This window comes from Opisthocomus hoazin, chromosome 10 (assembly GCF_030867145.1).
Source record: "Opisthocomus hoazin isolate bOpiHoa1 chromosome 10, bOpiHoa1.hap1, whole genome shotgun sequence".
Lineage (NCBI taxonomy): Eukaryota > Metazoa > Chordata > Aves > Opisthocomiformes > Opisthocomidae > Opisthocomus > Opisthocomus hoazin.
In genome coordinates this window covers 20,592,321-20,608,081 of record NC_134423.1, presented here as the reverse complement: position 1 = coordinate 20,608,081, position 15,761 = coordinate 20,592,321, and the positions used below count along the sequence as shown (strand labels likewise).

Here is a 15,761-nt window from a genome sequence, read left to right as displayed (position 1 = left end):
GGACCTGTGGTATTACCTGTATCTAAAATCTCTACGCTGAAGTCTGCTGAGTTTTACAAAAGCATGTTTCACTTCCCTCCAAAATCTGTCGTTCCAAATCCAGATGTCAACGAGTGCATTCAGAACCCTCTGCTCTGTGCTTTCCGCTGTGTGAACACTTTTGGATCCTATGAATGCAAGTGCCCCGCGGGGTACGTTCTACGAGAGGACCGGAGAATGTGCCGAGGTAAAGCTCCTACCCGACTCTCACAGTTACGCGATAATGATTTCAGGTTCCTGCAGGGGTAGGGCTCTGACTCATTGCACTACTGGGCCAGAGATTTAATCACAGGAAGTAACTGAGTCAGAAAAAATTTGGGATGAAATTCCATGGTTTGCATTATGCAGTTGATTGTGTTAAGCCCTGTCCTGTCCATAAACCTGCACATCTGTATAAAGTGAGGTCATATTAGATGTTATGGTTTTGTCTTGCCCTGAAAATGGGCATTTGGGAGAAATAAATTTGCTCTAGGCTAGTGTATATTATGGTCAGTTTAGCACAATGAAAGTATGTGTAGAGTTTAACTATGATGGAAATTCCAAGGTCAGAATTCACTCTAGTGAATTTCCAGGATTGTCTTTATATAATGAAGACTAAACCTTGTGTTTTAGATCAGAATGAGTGCGAAGAAGGAATTCACGACTGTGACTCAAAACAGATGGAGTGCAAAAACCTGATTGGCACCTATATGTGTATCTGTGGACCAGGATATCAGCGCAGACCAGATGGAGAAGGCTGTATAGGTAAGTGACACTGAAGTCTTGAAGCTCTTGAAACGCACAGTTGCTGAGCAGAGCTGAAAATTTTGGATTTAACTAAAGTGTTAAGGAACTTGGGGGAAGAACTACACAACTAGCGGGCTAATGGATCTGTTGGTGCTGTAGACGCTTTGTGTTGCTGTTCAGGTGTGCACACATCTAGGCAGGAAGTAGAAAATCTGGGTGTGGCTGTCTTCACAGTCGGTTTGTGCTGCTGCTGCTGAATTGCGCTGAGTGAAGAAAGCGGAGAATTGAGCCCATTGCTGTAAGCTTGTTTATCTCTGTTAACACGAATGAGAGTACATCTGAATTGTTTTTAAACTTTGGATGGGATTCAGAAATGCAGCTGTAACTATAAAAAATTTTGATAATGCAGAGAAAACATAGTAACAAAGTACACAATATTGTGAGCTAGATGGCCATCTCTCTTCTGAAAATTGAATAAAAGAGACTTCTTATTAAAAACAAAAAAAAATTTATGTAAGTTCAACCGGGCAGAATGCACAGCTTCAGAACTTCATACAAACTTCTCTAACCTGCTTTAATCCAGTAATGGACGATTTTTGTCATATCATTTCAAAAACACAGATGAGAATGAATGTCAGACCAAACCTGGGATCTGTGAGAATGGCCGTTGTGTGAACACAGTGGGAAGTTACAGATGCGAATGCAATGAGGGATTCACCGTCAGCGACACCCAGAACGAATGTCTTGGTAAGTCGCACATTAGCACCCTAATGAACCATCACTCTGGTAGCAGAAATTGTGGCTGAACTTAAACTTATGAATGTAATAGTGAGTAAACACACCCTTGAATTTAGGTGCCTTCGGGAAGGGGCCCTTATAAGTAGGTGCCCTCCTGCAAGTTTGTTCTTCCCATGCTAACCGTACGCCTACTTCAGTCAGTCCCGTTGGGTTGATTTGCTATGAAAGCTGACTGTTCGGTGGTTTCAGTCAGCCAGGAATTGCTCTGCCTCTTTGGTCCTGATTTTCAGCCAGTCATTCTTCTCTGGGGTCAAACAGAAACATATATTTTTATAAGCATAATGTAACTTGTCTTCCAGCTTTTTCTAAATTTCCTGTCTTTGTTTCCCTTAGATGTTGTGCTCTCTTTCTTACTGCTGCTAGTCTTTCACTCTCAGTTCCACAGTCCCAGGGTGAAGTATGCCCTTTCTTTTATATTTCTGACTAAATTCCTGGTATCTCATGACCCGCTGGAGGTCTTCACCATTAGGATTCTGTGTGATGCATAATTTGTCTTCCAGACAACAGGGAGGGCTACTGCTTCACTGAAGTCTTACAAAGTATGTGTCAAATCGGATCAAGCAACAGGAACTCTGTCACCAAGTCTGAATGCTGCTGTGATGGTGGCCGAGGCTGGGGGCAAAACTGTGAGGTTTGCCCCTTCCCAGGCACTGTGGCCTTCAAGAAGCTTTGCCCTCATGGCCGAGGATACATGTCTAACGGAGCAGGTACTGACTTTTCTACTAAAGGCCCTCTTACACAATGTCAAACTCGGTGATAAATTATAAACTCTTACTTTTTGCATGTTGCAACACTGTGAGGTCCTAAATATTTTGGATGTCAGTCGAAATTATTCTAAGAGTTTTCATGTTGAGAGAGTACAGCCCGTTGGGAGGAGGGTGCGTGGCCAAAGGCATCCGTCCCAGCTTGGTGGATATTTACTGCGCATGCTGGTTGACTGACATGCGCTCGAATGCGAATTTGCACTCTCACATTGGAGTGTATTGTAGGTACAGATTAAGAGCTATTTGCATACATGAAAGCAAAGTGATACTTGATTTGTGGAGGCTAATATATGATCACTTCTGGTTGTTTGCTTCTGCTTAAGGCTTGCTCATTGCATTTGAAAGTTAGATTAATGCTCCATTCTCTATTTTTCCACTTAATATTTCTCCTTAATCTATGCAATATTTCTTTTTATTTTAGTAATTTCAAAGTTTTATGTAGGGTGTTTTTTTTTCATGTCAGGTCACGAGAATCTGTTGAAGCTGTATAAAATCAGTTCTTGTTTTTCCCTTGTGAACTAATGCTTGTTTAATTGCAGATATTGATGAGTGCAAGGTTATTCATGATGTCTGCCGTAATGGGGAATGCATCAATGAGAGGGGTTCTTACCGCTGTCATTGCAACCTTGGCTATACTACAGATATAACCGGCACACTTTGCATAGGTAGGTTTTTCATTATAGTGTGTGTATATAAAGTTTATGACCAAGAGATGACTTGAAGAAGGAAACACAAAGATTTTGAAAAATGAGAAAAGCAAATGCCATTCATTAGAAGGCTTTGGGGTTTTCGATTTCCTTCTGATATCTCCTGAGCATTTTGAAAAACATATTACAGATCTTGGTTATCAGCACTGAGGTATCTGGTTTTGCTTCTTCTAGATCTGAATGAATGCAATGAGTCCCCGAAACCTTGCAATTTCATCTGCAAAAACACAGAAGGGAGCTTTCAGTGTTCATGTCCAAAAGGGTACATCCTGCAAGAAGATGGGAGAAGCTGCAAAGGTAAAAATCAAGAAACAAATTTACTGCAGAAACATTGTATTTCGCAGCAAATACCAATCCAAAGACATTTAAATGATCTAAATCTGTCTCCTTGATTCCTGTGAGTATTTCCACTGAAGACAGTGGAAGTGGCCTGCACAGGATGGAGCTGGTGTTTCAGTTGCTTTCTTTGGTAATCTGGATGAACAGTAGATCCACAGGAATTTTTGCAGGCTGATAGCAGCTGACCTTAAAAGACTTTGTAATCAAGAATACATATGAATGGTTTATTTTGGTAAGCATGTTGGTTTAAGCTGTGTTTTTCAGTGATAAATGTATCTTAATGGATGCAAAGATGAGCATGGTTTGCAGTGCGTTGTCCCACATCAACAGAGTTTTAACCTACTGCCTCTGCAGCGTGCTGAATAGGGAACAGCAGTGCAGGAGAGATTTTAAAATGTTCATTATAATTTCATTTATTTATGTATCTTGGTAGCAAAGATATAACTGAAACCACACAAGTTACAGCAGCAGTTCTAAACTTGGCATGGGAAGTGACAGTGTACTTTGTCATTAGCATTTAAATATTTCTTTTGGAGTAATAGCATGTTTCAGTGCAATACTGTTCTGCAGTCTGACACTGCTTCTCGTGAAGTTGGTGACTTCCCATTTACTGACTGCAGTGAGAGCAGGCATTTATTATACAACAGCATCTTTCCAGCAGGTGACAGCGGTGTCTGTAATCCAGCGTTCGCATGGACACCAGTGTCTCTCCAAAATCCTATTCTTTATATGTGAGCCTTCATGTGAGAGGAACTGGAAGCCAGCGTGGAAAGTGAGACGCAGATTGAAAAGGCTTTATTTGATACGTTATTTATTTGCAATCACTTCTCTCTAAGTCCAGCTGAACTCTCAGATATCCCGAGGGGAAATAAGTGAAAAATGTTTTCTTGTTTTTTTCAGATCTTGATGAATGTGCAACAAAACAGCACAACTGCCAGTTCCTTTGCGTCAACACTATTGGGGGTTTCACTTGTAAATGTCCTCCTGGATTCACTCAGCACCATACAGCCTGCATTGGTAAGTGACATACGAATGTACACACAGCTTTGGGATTTATTACTGACACTTACTGCAGAAGCAAAGTAGCAAGGAGGTGAAATCAGCCTGCTGAGAAACCAAATGGAAACATAGGCCAGGTTCTGATCCCAGTCCCACCAGAGCAGAAGATGCAGAGAAGCCCTCCCTCCTACCTTCCTTTGTTTTGATAACCTATGTCTTTGAATTTTGCACTTGCAAGAATCAGACAGTATAAACAGTGATCTGTGCCTCTTGCCTTAACCCTTCTTACTCATTGGGCAAAAAGATAGTTACATTTCCATTCTTGTAGTTCATTGCAGGACCCACGTTAGAGATCATGTCAAGGCTTCTGGAAACAATAAGAGTGAAACACACATTTCTGCAGTTGTCCTTGAAACACATACCCATTATGTCTGTGGAAATGTTAAACAAAACTACTTGCTGCAAAACACTCTTTCTGCTCTGCAAGTTGGATCCTGTGGTACTGCTGTGAATTTAGGGGTGTTTGAACACTAGAACATCAAACTCCATATTCTTGGTGAAGGAGTGTTTCGCTTCCCATGGCTATTGTTTGTGTTTTCAAATGAGCAGAAGGTAATGTAAGCCCTCCTTCTGTAGGGCAAAATAAAAAATGGAGAGGGCCGTAAGACAGCTACGTTGCTGATGTTTCTTTACCCCTTGTCACAAACTGTTCATTGTTAGCATTGCTAAATGATCATCTTCACAGCAAGGAATAAAAAGTAACACTTAGGCTTTCATTTCCTGCAGATAATAATGAGTGTGCGACTGAAATAAATTTATGTGGGGCGAAGGGCATTTGCCAGAATACACCAGGAAGTTTTGTTTGTGAGTGTCAACGTGGCTTCTCACTCGATCAAACTGGGCTTAGCTGTGAAGGTAGGTACAACACACAGCACCTTTAACTTGGCCTTCTCTTGCTTTCCTTCAACTTCTCTCAGCCATACTGTCATCCGAGGAGGGGCCTGTGGAGTAAGCACCAAAACCTGTGCAGTAAGCATGTGTAGGCTGAAGGGGAGTGGGGTGTGGAGATTTAGCAGCAAGGTGGTGTTTCTTTCTATGGACCTGAGTAAATAGCTATATTGCAGGAGGCTAAAAAGCTGGACAGATATTTTCTGAGGAGACTTCAATTTATCCTAGAATGTTTCAGTTTAAGCATCGTAAGTTCAGCAAACTTCTGTTGAATCCTGCATGGGTTTCTGAGGGACTCACCCAGGACAGGAAGCCTTGCATCTCCACGGCGACCTTCTAAAGAGAGAGTTGAAGGGCTTCAGATATTACTCCTCGGGGTCCCTAGAGCCTCTGGAGCCTTCCTCTGGGAGATAATTTGGTTTGCTTTGGAAAGAGATATCCTGGGATTCCTGGGTTGGATGGTTGGGTAAAAGCAAGAGGCTGTCTGCTGTGGAGCTGACAGCCTTAGGAAAGTCTTGGGGGTCCCATATACAGATGGCTTTCTGCTGCCTGCTCCATAGCAGAATGTAAAAACTCTAAAAATTGTGGCTGAATTTGAGCTTTCAGTGGGTTAAAGTCCTAAGTTACTTGCTGTGGAGCCAGAAATCCAAACCTGAAAGGCCCAAAGTTGTCTCCCAGCACTGGAAGATCCTGAAGTATACCTCTGTATATGTGATATATGAATGTATATAATCATTTGTAACATACTTTTCAAATATAACATAATCTGAGCTTCTCTCCCAAAACTCAGAGTGTATCTCACCCTTTTAGATGTTGATGAATGTGATGGAAACCACCGGTGTCAGCATGGCTGCCAAAATATAATTGGAGGATACAGGTGTAGCTGCCCACAAGGATATCTCCAGCATTACCAATGGAACCAATGTGTTGGCAAGTCACTTTTTAAAATCCAAACATCAAAATGCACGTTACCTTTGTTAGCAGCAAGAAGTGAAGAACAGTGGTGCAGTTTGCTGTATTTTCTTTTTCTGATTATAATTTAATAAATTCAGCAGAATTTCATTACAGTTGTGTGCTTCTGAGAAAGGCAGCATGGGTGTGAAGGACCCCGTAGCCTATGTCCTGGCTTGACAAATGTTTAAGCACAAAATTATCCTGGAGAGTGCTAGAAGTTGTATCAACTTTGAGGGAACTTGTGTTACTCGTGTATTTTGTGGTCTGAGCAAAGGAAGTCTTACTCAGCCATGCAGCAGTCTCTGCTGAGATACAGGTCCTGGCTGAAAGCTGATGGTGGGTTGAACCTTGCAGACTCAGAACCACAAGTTTGGACTGATAAACTGTAAAATTAAACTCCTGGCCCACAGCATCTAAAGTTCTATTAAAATCCCACTTGATCTGTGCTTTTATCCTGCTTACAACACCTACAGGAGGGCTGCATTTAAGCCTCTTCTCTGTACAGAATTAACCATTTGTCGTATTTGAGCAAAGCTGCCGCTCTCTGTCTAAAGATGCTCCCTTGCGCCTTTGGGATACAGTTTATAACAAGTGCTTACCGGACAGTTCTGCTATAAATGACAAATGCTAGTGCTCTTTATGTTAAGAAGTAAATACACTTGGGAATTAAAATTCTTATTTCTTCCCTATCTAAACTTTGGTTCTATCCCAAGTCTCTGAGCCCTCGTAGATGGGGCTGCATGTGCAGAGCATTGATACTGGGTATGACTTGAGCAGACAGAACTGGGTCCTCTGCAGAAATCACAGGAAAAGTCTCTGTACGTTTCAGCAGCGTAGCATGTCGCATATTCAAACAAGAGAAGCATGAATAATTTTTCCTCTAGTAACAATTACATGCGTTTTTAAGCACATTTAATGGGCTTCATACAAGCTAGTCTGGTGTGGATACCCAGAGAGGTGTTTGATGACCTCTTTGAGAACAAAGGGCTTCATAACTCTTTGTTTGGCTTGCTTTGCTGCCAGAAACATAAAAATGCCTTTGCTTGTTATCACTGTGGTGCTCTAGGGAGGTCTCTGCTTTTAGTTACGCTTACCAAACCTCCTGACTATTTATGCAGTCCTTGCCGTGATGTTTGCTTGCTTCTGCTCCAGTGCTCTATTCCTGTAACATATGAGAGAGCAAGGAGGGAGCACAAACATATGGTGGTTTTGAATATTAATTAAACTAGCAGAGCTTAGGGTTAAATTAGAATTTATTCTGCGGGAGGGTCAAAAAAAAAAGAAAAAAAGAAGCACTGCCACATCTGGCTGCTGGAGGACACTGTGGAATCTGAAAAAGTGCAGGTCTTAGTTTGCAAAACACCTTGACTGTTTCTAAGTCTTCCTGGGTGATAGCATTCAACTAAGTGTATTTCCAAACCAGGTGTACACTGTTATTCCGGATTTTGAGCCCATTGACTGCTGCTTAGATTTTATACAGGGAATATCAGTTTAAAAATGCACGAGCACTGGTATTTCCCCCAGTGAAAGAAAGGCTTCAATCTTGGCACCAGAAACTTCACCAGGGAAAATTCCCCTGAGAGCCACAACTGGGGAAGGACTCAGCTAGCACTTCCACTTTCTTGGACACGCGGCAGTCCAGGCAGAACCCAAAACTGCAGGGCAGGAGGCTTGGTTTCCTCTGTCCTCATGGCATCCCTCCTTCCTGCTGAAGTGGAGCAGGACAGAACTGCATGTTACAGAGCACAAGAGAGCAAGGCTGGTGCCTGGCAGCACAGTTTGCGCAGAGTCTGAAGCTATCTTAACTGTTTTTTCCACTTTTCTTCGTATTTTTTTCTTCCAACACTCTCCCAAAATACGGAAACTAACCTTGCTAGTGTACACACTCTTGCCACTGTGAGCGTTTCTCCTTTTGGTGCAGTAACTTCGTGTGCCCCAAACATGCATTTATGATGTTGACATAATTGCTGTGTTAGGTATGACAGATGTTGAAACATAGCTCTGAGTTAATGGCAAAAATCCTACGGGCTTCAGTAACACAGAATCAGCCCCAGGTTTTCATACCTTCTGGTCTCCACATGTTCACGTTGTAATGTCTGTAACTCTATATGCTTAAGATACTTATCTAGATCTCCTGAGTATACCGCAGGGGAAGAAGCCATGTAATAGGTTTTTCCGTGAGAATTCCTTCATATTCTTTGGCAATTCCAACTCTGCAAACAGTTTGTGTCTTTTTTTAGTTTATTTAATGAAGTGTTCAGCGACTTTGGATGTTGCTGCAACACATATTTAGATAATCACTGAAGAATGCTTTGGTTCCTCCCATGTCTTGTGCTCTGTGTGACTGCATCCCCTACCAAGGCAATTCCGTAGTGCACCATGCCATAAATCAAGCTGCAAGAAGCAAAGGCAGTGCTTTTAAGCAATGAATAAACACGCACATTTTTTGGAAAAAGACAATAATGATCTGAATTAGTACTAATACTCCTGTAACCTGGATGCTTAGGTCAGAGATGCTGCTCTGTACTTTACATTTCATGTACACAGTATCCGGATGGTGTTTCTTACGCATGTGCACACCCACACAACGCACATGTGCAGTCACTTTATTGCAGAAAATAGGCACCAATAACATTCAGAACATTTCAAAGCAACTTGCCACAGCAGACAAAAAAATTCAGAGCAGCTACATTTTAAAAACTAGCCGTTTAGAGTAAACAAGCCTGAACTGAGCTCGAACTCCTACAGCGGCGCACTTGGGAAGTCTGGAAAAGGGCTGGTTCAGAATACAGCAGTCTTTTGCATCTACACCTGCTGTTATTTTTACTTTGCTACTTGTTCCTGTACCTTGCCTGTACCTTGTATTTAAATATGAGTGTGTAGGGAGGGCTTTTCAGTGCCTGGAAGAGGTGTCAGAGCTTGATTCCTTACTCTTTTTCCTTTAATGTTGAATAGCATTATGAACTTGGGATTACTGGACCAGATTGTTGGCTGTACAAAGTTTTATTCTTCTCACTTGTTTCTGGAACAAAAAAAAAGTTGCCTCCTCTGCTTCTCTGGTCTCCAGAGTATGAACTGACGTGGCATGAAACATCTTCTGTAGAGTAGCCCAAGTGTTGCTCTGTTGTATGGTTGTAGTCATCTCCTAGCAACCGCTGTCCTAGCCAGGGCTGAGGCGAAGCCCTGTCCTGTTTCTGTCCATCTGGTGTGGCAGCATGTTGAGCAACTGTCAAGCGTGACCTTTCTGACAGGGTACGCTGGACTACACCTGAGAGCAGAAGTTAACGTGGTTATGTTCTGCTTCTTTTCCAGATGAAAACGAATGTCTCAGTGCACACATTTGTGGAGGAGCGTCTTGCCACAATACTTTGGGAAGCTATAAATGTATGTGCCCTACCGGATTTCAGTATGAACAGTTTAGTGGAGGTTGCCAAGATATCAATGAATGCGGTTCTGCACAAGCCCCATGCAGTTATGGTTGTTCAAATACTGAAGGTGGCTATGTCTGTGGATGTCCACCTGGTTACTTCAGAATAGGACAAGGGTAAGGGATTCTCATTTTAAACTTACAGACATAAAGGGGACATAGTCTGCTCCTTTCTCTGTGGTGTGGAGCAGCAGAACCGGGGGGATTGTCACCAATGAAAGAGGGATAGGATTGTGGAGGTGCTCAAGAGTTGGATGCACCTGCTGATTCTGGAGATGAGGGAGGGGAGAGGTAACCAAGGGAAGGGAGCAACGTGGTTTTAATGCTTAATGAAATTTTATCAGGGCTACCAGGGTCAGTCAGCTCTCTGAAGCTACTGCCTTCACCTCCTTCCTGCACCCAGAAGCTTGCCAGGTTCTCTGAGCTTGCCACTTGGGAGCTCACACCCCTCACTGTGATTTGTGGTATATCACTTGTCTCCTTTAAAAAACAAACAAACAAAGAACACCGCCCCCCCCCAAAAAAAAACCAAAACAACAAAACAAACAAAAAACCAAAACCCACCCCACCCCCCACCAGCTCCAAAGACAAATGATATTATACAAGTGGCTTCACCCACAGGTTGGAATAACAATTCTGTATGCTCTTGCATTCTTGTTTGTTCCATATTATTCTGTCTTGCGAATGAATCATTTTTTGAATGAATGTCTGCTTTATCAAGAAAACATTTTTTCACTTGCTCCAGTGGGAAGGTTAGGGCTGTGCATCATGTAGGACTGAGCAACTCAAATGGAAAGCAGAAAGTTTGTGGCTTACATTTTAGAAGTGACTCAAAGCTTTGGGATACATTATGAAAGACCTCACTCTTCAGATTTTTCACCAGTTTGTGAAAATTGGTCTCTTTTAATATGTTCTAGGTTAGATGACAGAAATTACTAACAACCTCTCAGAGCTTAAGCCTGTGTTTGTAAAACCGTTAAATATTGGCAGGTCTCTTACGCAAAGCCTGATGGAGCCAGGTTCTTGCCATCAGAGGTAGCTGCATTGTGATTCAGTGAGCATTTTGCCTGTTGACTTCAGCAGAAATTTTTCCTAGGAAATGAGTGCAACGTAATTGCTTTATTACTTGTATTCACAGTCCTCCAAATTCAGCTTTGGAGAAGATCTGTGTCCCACTGGAATTAATTTTGAGTTTCTTCCTTCCTCAGACACTGTGTTTCTGGAGTGGGGCTAGGCAAAGGTCAAGGACAAGAGCTTTCACTCAGTGGAGAAGTAGATGACAACTCTCTCTCTCCAGAAGCTTGTTACGAATGTAAAATCAACGGCTATCCCAAGAGAGGAAGGAAGCGCAGAAGCACTAATGAAACTGCAAATGAAGCAGAGGTAAGTGACTGGTTTTGGGGGACGGGGTTTGTGGTTCTCTTGCGAAAGCCCATCTCGGACGGAGGTGTGCCAAGAGACAATCCCACAGGAAGAATGTACACCCCAAACAAAGTAGACCAAAGAGCTGGTTTTGGATGTCAGGTAGCCTGGGGAGGGGTGGGGGGCTTTCTGAAAGGGTTCACTCATTAGGCGGAGGTCATCCTCTGAAGCCCCTGCATGCCTAATATCTACATCACATCAAGCACTACAATAACTGCCGGTCCAGCTGGCTAGAGAGCAGTGCTCTCGCCCGCAAAGCAGGCTCTTGCTCTCCGAGGACGGCGGGTATGTAAGACGTTTGTGTGACCTCGTGGCCAGAAAGGCAGGACACCTTGGTCAGGGTGGATGTGGGCTCTGCCAAGCAGCCCTGTGTTGTGTCTCTGGGGCTGGAGCCCTCTCCAAAGCAAACGCAGAGCTCTGGACACAAACACCTTGCCTGGAGGGAGCCCAGGGCTGCAGCCGTGCCTGGGGCTTGTCCAGAGCCTGGCAGTCACTCACCCAGGTTGCCATCCTGGAGCTGAGGCTGCCAGCACGGCCAGGCACGGTGCTCACTGTGGGCCTAGGCAGCAGAACAGGAGGCAGAGCTTCGTCTGTCGTTGCTAGGAGGTCGCTGGGGACAGAGGCAGGTTTCCATTTGTGTGTTTCAGTACTCTTTGTGATTAGTACTGAATTTGTCTCAGAGGTGACATAGAATCATAGAGGAGTAAGGGTTGGAAGGGACCTTAAAGACCATCTGGTTCCAACCCCCCTGCCATGAGCAGGGACATCTTCCACTAGACCAGGCTGCTCAGAACTCCATCCAGCCTGGCCTTGAACTTCCCTTGCTTTCCAAACAGAAACGTGGCAGCTGATGTGCTGTCTGAAATGCTACGGTTCTGCCACTGCAGCGTGACTCACGCACAGGGGGCTCAGGGGAGCCCAGTTACCATCGCTCGGAGCTGAGGGGTGATGCTGCTTTTCCAGCACCTCGCTGCACCCACAGGCCTCCGCAGCTCCATGCCTGAACAAAGCAAATCCTGCAAAGCAGAAAACGCCCACATGAGCGACGTGCCTCCCCACAGACCCTGCTCCCTCTGCACATCGCTGTTCACGTTAGCTTGTGGTTCCCCTGACAGAGAGGAAGAGGATGCCTTTGCTGCTCTCTTTGGAGGAGACTGGTTGTGGACTCCAAGCACGGAGAGGCTTTGTTTGTCCGGCAGCAGGACGCACACGCTTTTAGTGTGTGTCCCAGGCACCCACGCAAGGACGGTGACAAAGACCGTACTTTATCCTGGCAAGTCCTAGGCCCGTCATAGTGGATTTGACAGATGATATTACAGAACCTCCTTTTAAAAATTTTTCAATTAATAATGAATGAACTGGGTAGGAAATACATACGTTTAGGCACGTGTAGAACACACTGACAAAGCCAACTCACACTGTTTGTTCTTGTGCAGGATCAACAAGAGCTGGAGTTGCCAATCAGTCTCGCCAGCTGGGATGTCGAGAAAGCAGCAGTCTTCTCCATCAACATCTCGGATCTCAGTAACAAAGATCGCATCCTGGAACTGCTTCCTGCCCTCACAACACTGACAAACCATAACCGATATTTAATTGACTCCGGAAATGAAGACGGTTTCTTTAGAATCAATAAGAAGGACGGGATAAGTTACCTTCATTTCACAAAGAAGAAGCCAGTGCCTGGAAACTATTCATTACAAATCAGTAGTATTCCACTCTATAAAAAGAAGGAACTTAACCAGCTTGAAGCGAAACATGACAAAGACTACCTCAGTGGTGAGCTGGGAGACAACCTGAAAATGAAAATTCAGATATTGCTTCATTAATTCATCAACCAAAGACCAAATAATTAAACCAAAGATAGATAGGTAGGACTGAATATTCCTCCCAATCAGATTCTCCATATCATAGGTACAATCTCACATGAGTACATTTGTATGAACGAGCACTATTATATTATTACATAAACAAGGTACAGGATGAATACCCTAGCTCAAAACAACCACTTCCTCAGGCTTTTAAGTGTCGCTGAGCTACCTTGATATGTTGAATCTTGAAAACAGGGACTTTTCTCATTGGAAGTTGGCCACTGATGCTGAGACACGTCATCATTTCAGCAGAGGTACAAGAATGTGCTTTCAACTGATGGACAGCTCTATTTTTGTAATTCTTAAACTTCGCTTCTCCAACTACAACTTACTAGGTCAGCCATTTATGATATCCATTTGGTGCTAGTAAATTTTCAACCTAGATTTATAAATGCACTGTAATATTTACACAACTTAGAAGCCAAAATTGCCATTATTCAGTCTAAATACTTCAATCAACCAAAGTTAGCGCAGTAGTTTATCTCAGTTATGCCTATAATACATTACATGTAAATTAAGTGTGTGTATACTGTAATCATGCTATTTTTATCAATGAAGCATTTGTAAACTAGATTAATAATACCCTTAATGTGAGGGTTTGTAATGGTGCTTATAAGACCAACTACTTGTTAACTGTATACACAAACCTGATGATAAAGTTTCTGTGACTTGCCAAAATGCACTGAGGTCAGTAGGGACCATTAAACATTCTCAAAAGTCAGATGACAATCAGTGCCATCCTACACCATGACATTATGTAACGTGTCAAGAGTACCCAGAGTCATTCATATCAACAAGGGTTCAATGTCATAAGTGTCACAATAAAACAGTTCTTTTTTTAGTTTATTCTGTGGCCTTGTGTTCTTGCTAAAAGTGTGATCAGCTGCCTACTTGTGTTTCAGGCATTGTCAGTAGGGTTGGTTGTGTATCTGTGTGCACAGGTGATTTCTGCCTGGAGGTGTGCTGCTGCCATGTGTTCAGTCTTCATGCAAAGGAAGAACAGAAGAAACAGAGACCTTCACAAATCTGAACAGCACTGGACCTCTCTCAGATTATTGTGTGGCTCCAGAAAGCGAGTTAGAACGTTTCCAATGACTTGACCTGAATAATCCTGTCAATAAGTAACCTGGATAGCCAAAACATGCGGATGTGGATGTTAAATCATTATACAGAAAACACATTTAATTAATTTGAAAAGTCTTGTTTGCTAAAACTGCCTTGACTTAAGATACTCCATTATTTTACCCCCACTTCAACAGCTATTGTCAGATAGTCTAAGACAGATAACAAAGGGATAATCCACTACCAAAAGCCATCGCGAGTTGTAGCTGGGTTTTAATATCAAATGAATGATTCGATGATGCGGGTGTTCTTGTATACGCGAGTGCCGTGGCGTGTCTGTTAGCAGCAGCGAACATTGTACAGAGGTGTGATGCTATAAAATCTGGAAGAAAAAATGAAGCAGGCGGTGTTGCTGAAACTGCGGACGGGACAGCACTGTAGTTGGTAGAGGGAACATATATGGAGCTGTAATAGCTTTGAAAGGGAAATGTACTGTCATAATTCACCCCAAATTGTATTATTTTCTGTGATTAGATTTCAGGTCTCTTTGATTTCTTCTGCATAACAAATACAACTATATAAAAAGGAGCTTGTGCACAGGGTTACTTTGATATTTTTAATAGACCTTGTCTGGATTTTATTTATTAGTGTGCCAAAATGTTGAACAGTGTATTTTTTCCACATGTTGCGTAACTATGGTGAAATATAATCAGAGCTTTACAGCTGTGAATGGCACTCTTATTTCAGCAGGTTGGGAGTGATTTTTAATGCCAGTGGCAGTGTGCAAGATCATATGGTTTATAGTTAAGTGTATGGTGTGAGTATTTTCTCTCCAGCCCTTAAACACCGAGAGGAACGGGGAAGAATGATTTCAGAAAGAGCTGTCAGGACTCTGTCCAGTGGAGTTGGTTTAGCATTTAAGCTGCTGTATAACACCTTACCATGGCAAAGGTTCCTGATTACTTTCCAGCAGCCCCAGTGTTGCCTGCACAGTTTGCAAATCACCTTTGTTATGCTGCAGAAACAAGAAATCTTGACAGCAACTCTTTTAGTGATTTAAAAATGGAAAGCCCAGGCTTGCTGTAATGATTGGCACATAAAAATCCATTTTCTTCTACAATTATTCATCTGTCTCTTTGCAGCAGTACCCTTTAACTGGTATCTCATTTTTGCCTGTCAGTTTTAGTTGCTGTATGTGTACAATTATTTACATTAGTTTGAATTTCTGCAGTTTCCTTTGAGTCTCAGTGAAGCACAAAGGTTGCATAATAACGTTGTGTGAGACCTGCAATTAAACGGTGGTTTGTAACCTACGGTGTGATTGCAAATAATTTCCTGTGTTCCATTTGGTGCTGGGATCCCGGAATGACTGTAAGCACTAGACAGACTGAAGTAGAGGTCTTTCAGAATGTGTATCCTTTTGCAATTAAAGGATATTTTTCAAATTCAAGGAAATGGTGAAATCTTTCAATTATTTGAAATAACAGTGTGGCTTCCCTCCATTGCGATTGTGCATGACTCTGCGCAGATGCATGCATGGATAATAAATACAATTTTTGGTTAACAGGGTTTTACAAAGATGGCTCGTTACTGTGCGTATCGAATCATTCTGTTGTTGTGTGTTGTAACGTTATCTTGTAAACTTGACAGCTGACGTGGATTTTGGCAGAACAGGACTGTTTCCACAGTCTCCCTTTTGAGCTGACTT

At 42.7% G+C, this 15,761-nt stretch overlaps 1 protein-coding gene across 3 annotated transcripts in view; it reads left to right on the top strand.

Moving 5' to 3' along the window:
• FBN1 (fibrillin 1) overlaps positions 1-15,362 on the top strand; it is a 158,960-nt gene extending 143,598 nt beyond the window's left edge. The window contains exons 54-65 of one of the 3 annotated variants that reach the window (XM_075431333.1): positions 104-226; positions 652-783; positions 1,387-1,512; positions 2,064-2,270; positions 2,867-2,992; positions 3,209-3,331; positions 4,274-4,390; positions 5,159-5,287; positions 6,131-6,250; positions 9,587-9,818; positions 10,910-11,084; positions 12,560-15,362. In XM_075431333.1, coding sequence (XP_075287448.1) covers positions 104-226; positions 652-783; positions 1,387-1,512; positions 2,064-2,270; positions 2,867-2,992; positions 3,209-3,331; positions 4,274-4,390; positions 5,159-5,287; positions 6,131-6,250; positions 9,587-9,818; positions 10,910-11,084; positions 12,560-12,949 — 2,000 coding nt within the window. In that variant the 3' untranslated portion in view covers positions 12,950-15,362. Of the gene's footprint in view, positions 1-103; positions 227-651; positions 784-1,386; positions 1,513-1,896; positions 1,961-2,063; positions 2,271-2,866; positions 2,993-3,208; positions 3,332-4,273; positions 4,391-5,158; positions 5,288-6,130; positions 6,251-9,586; positions 9,819-10,909; positions 11,085-12,559 lie in introns of those variants that run through there. The other 2 variants (XM_075431334.1, XM_075431335.1) reach the window with 2 other exon arrangements.
• The last annotated feature ends 399 nt before the right edge of the window (positions 15,363-15,761 follow it).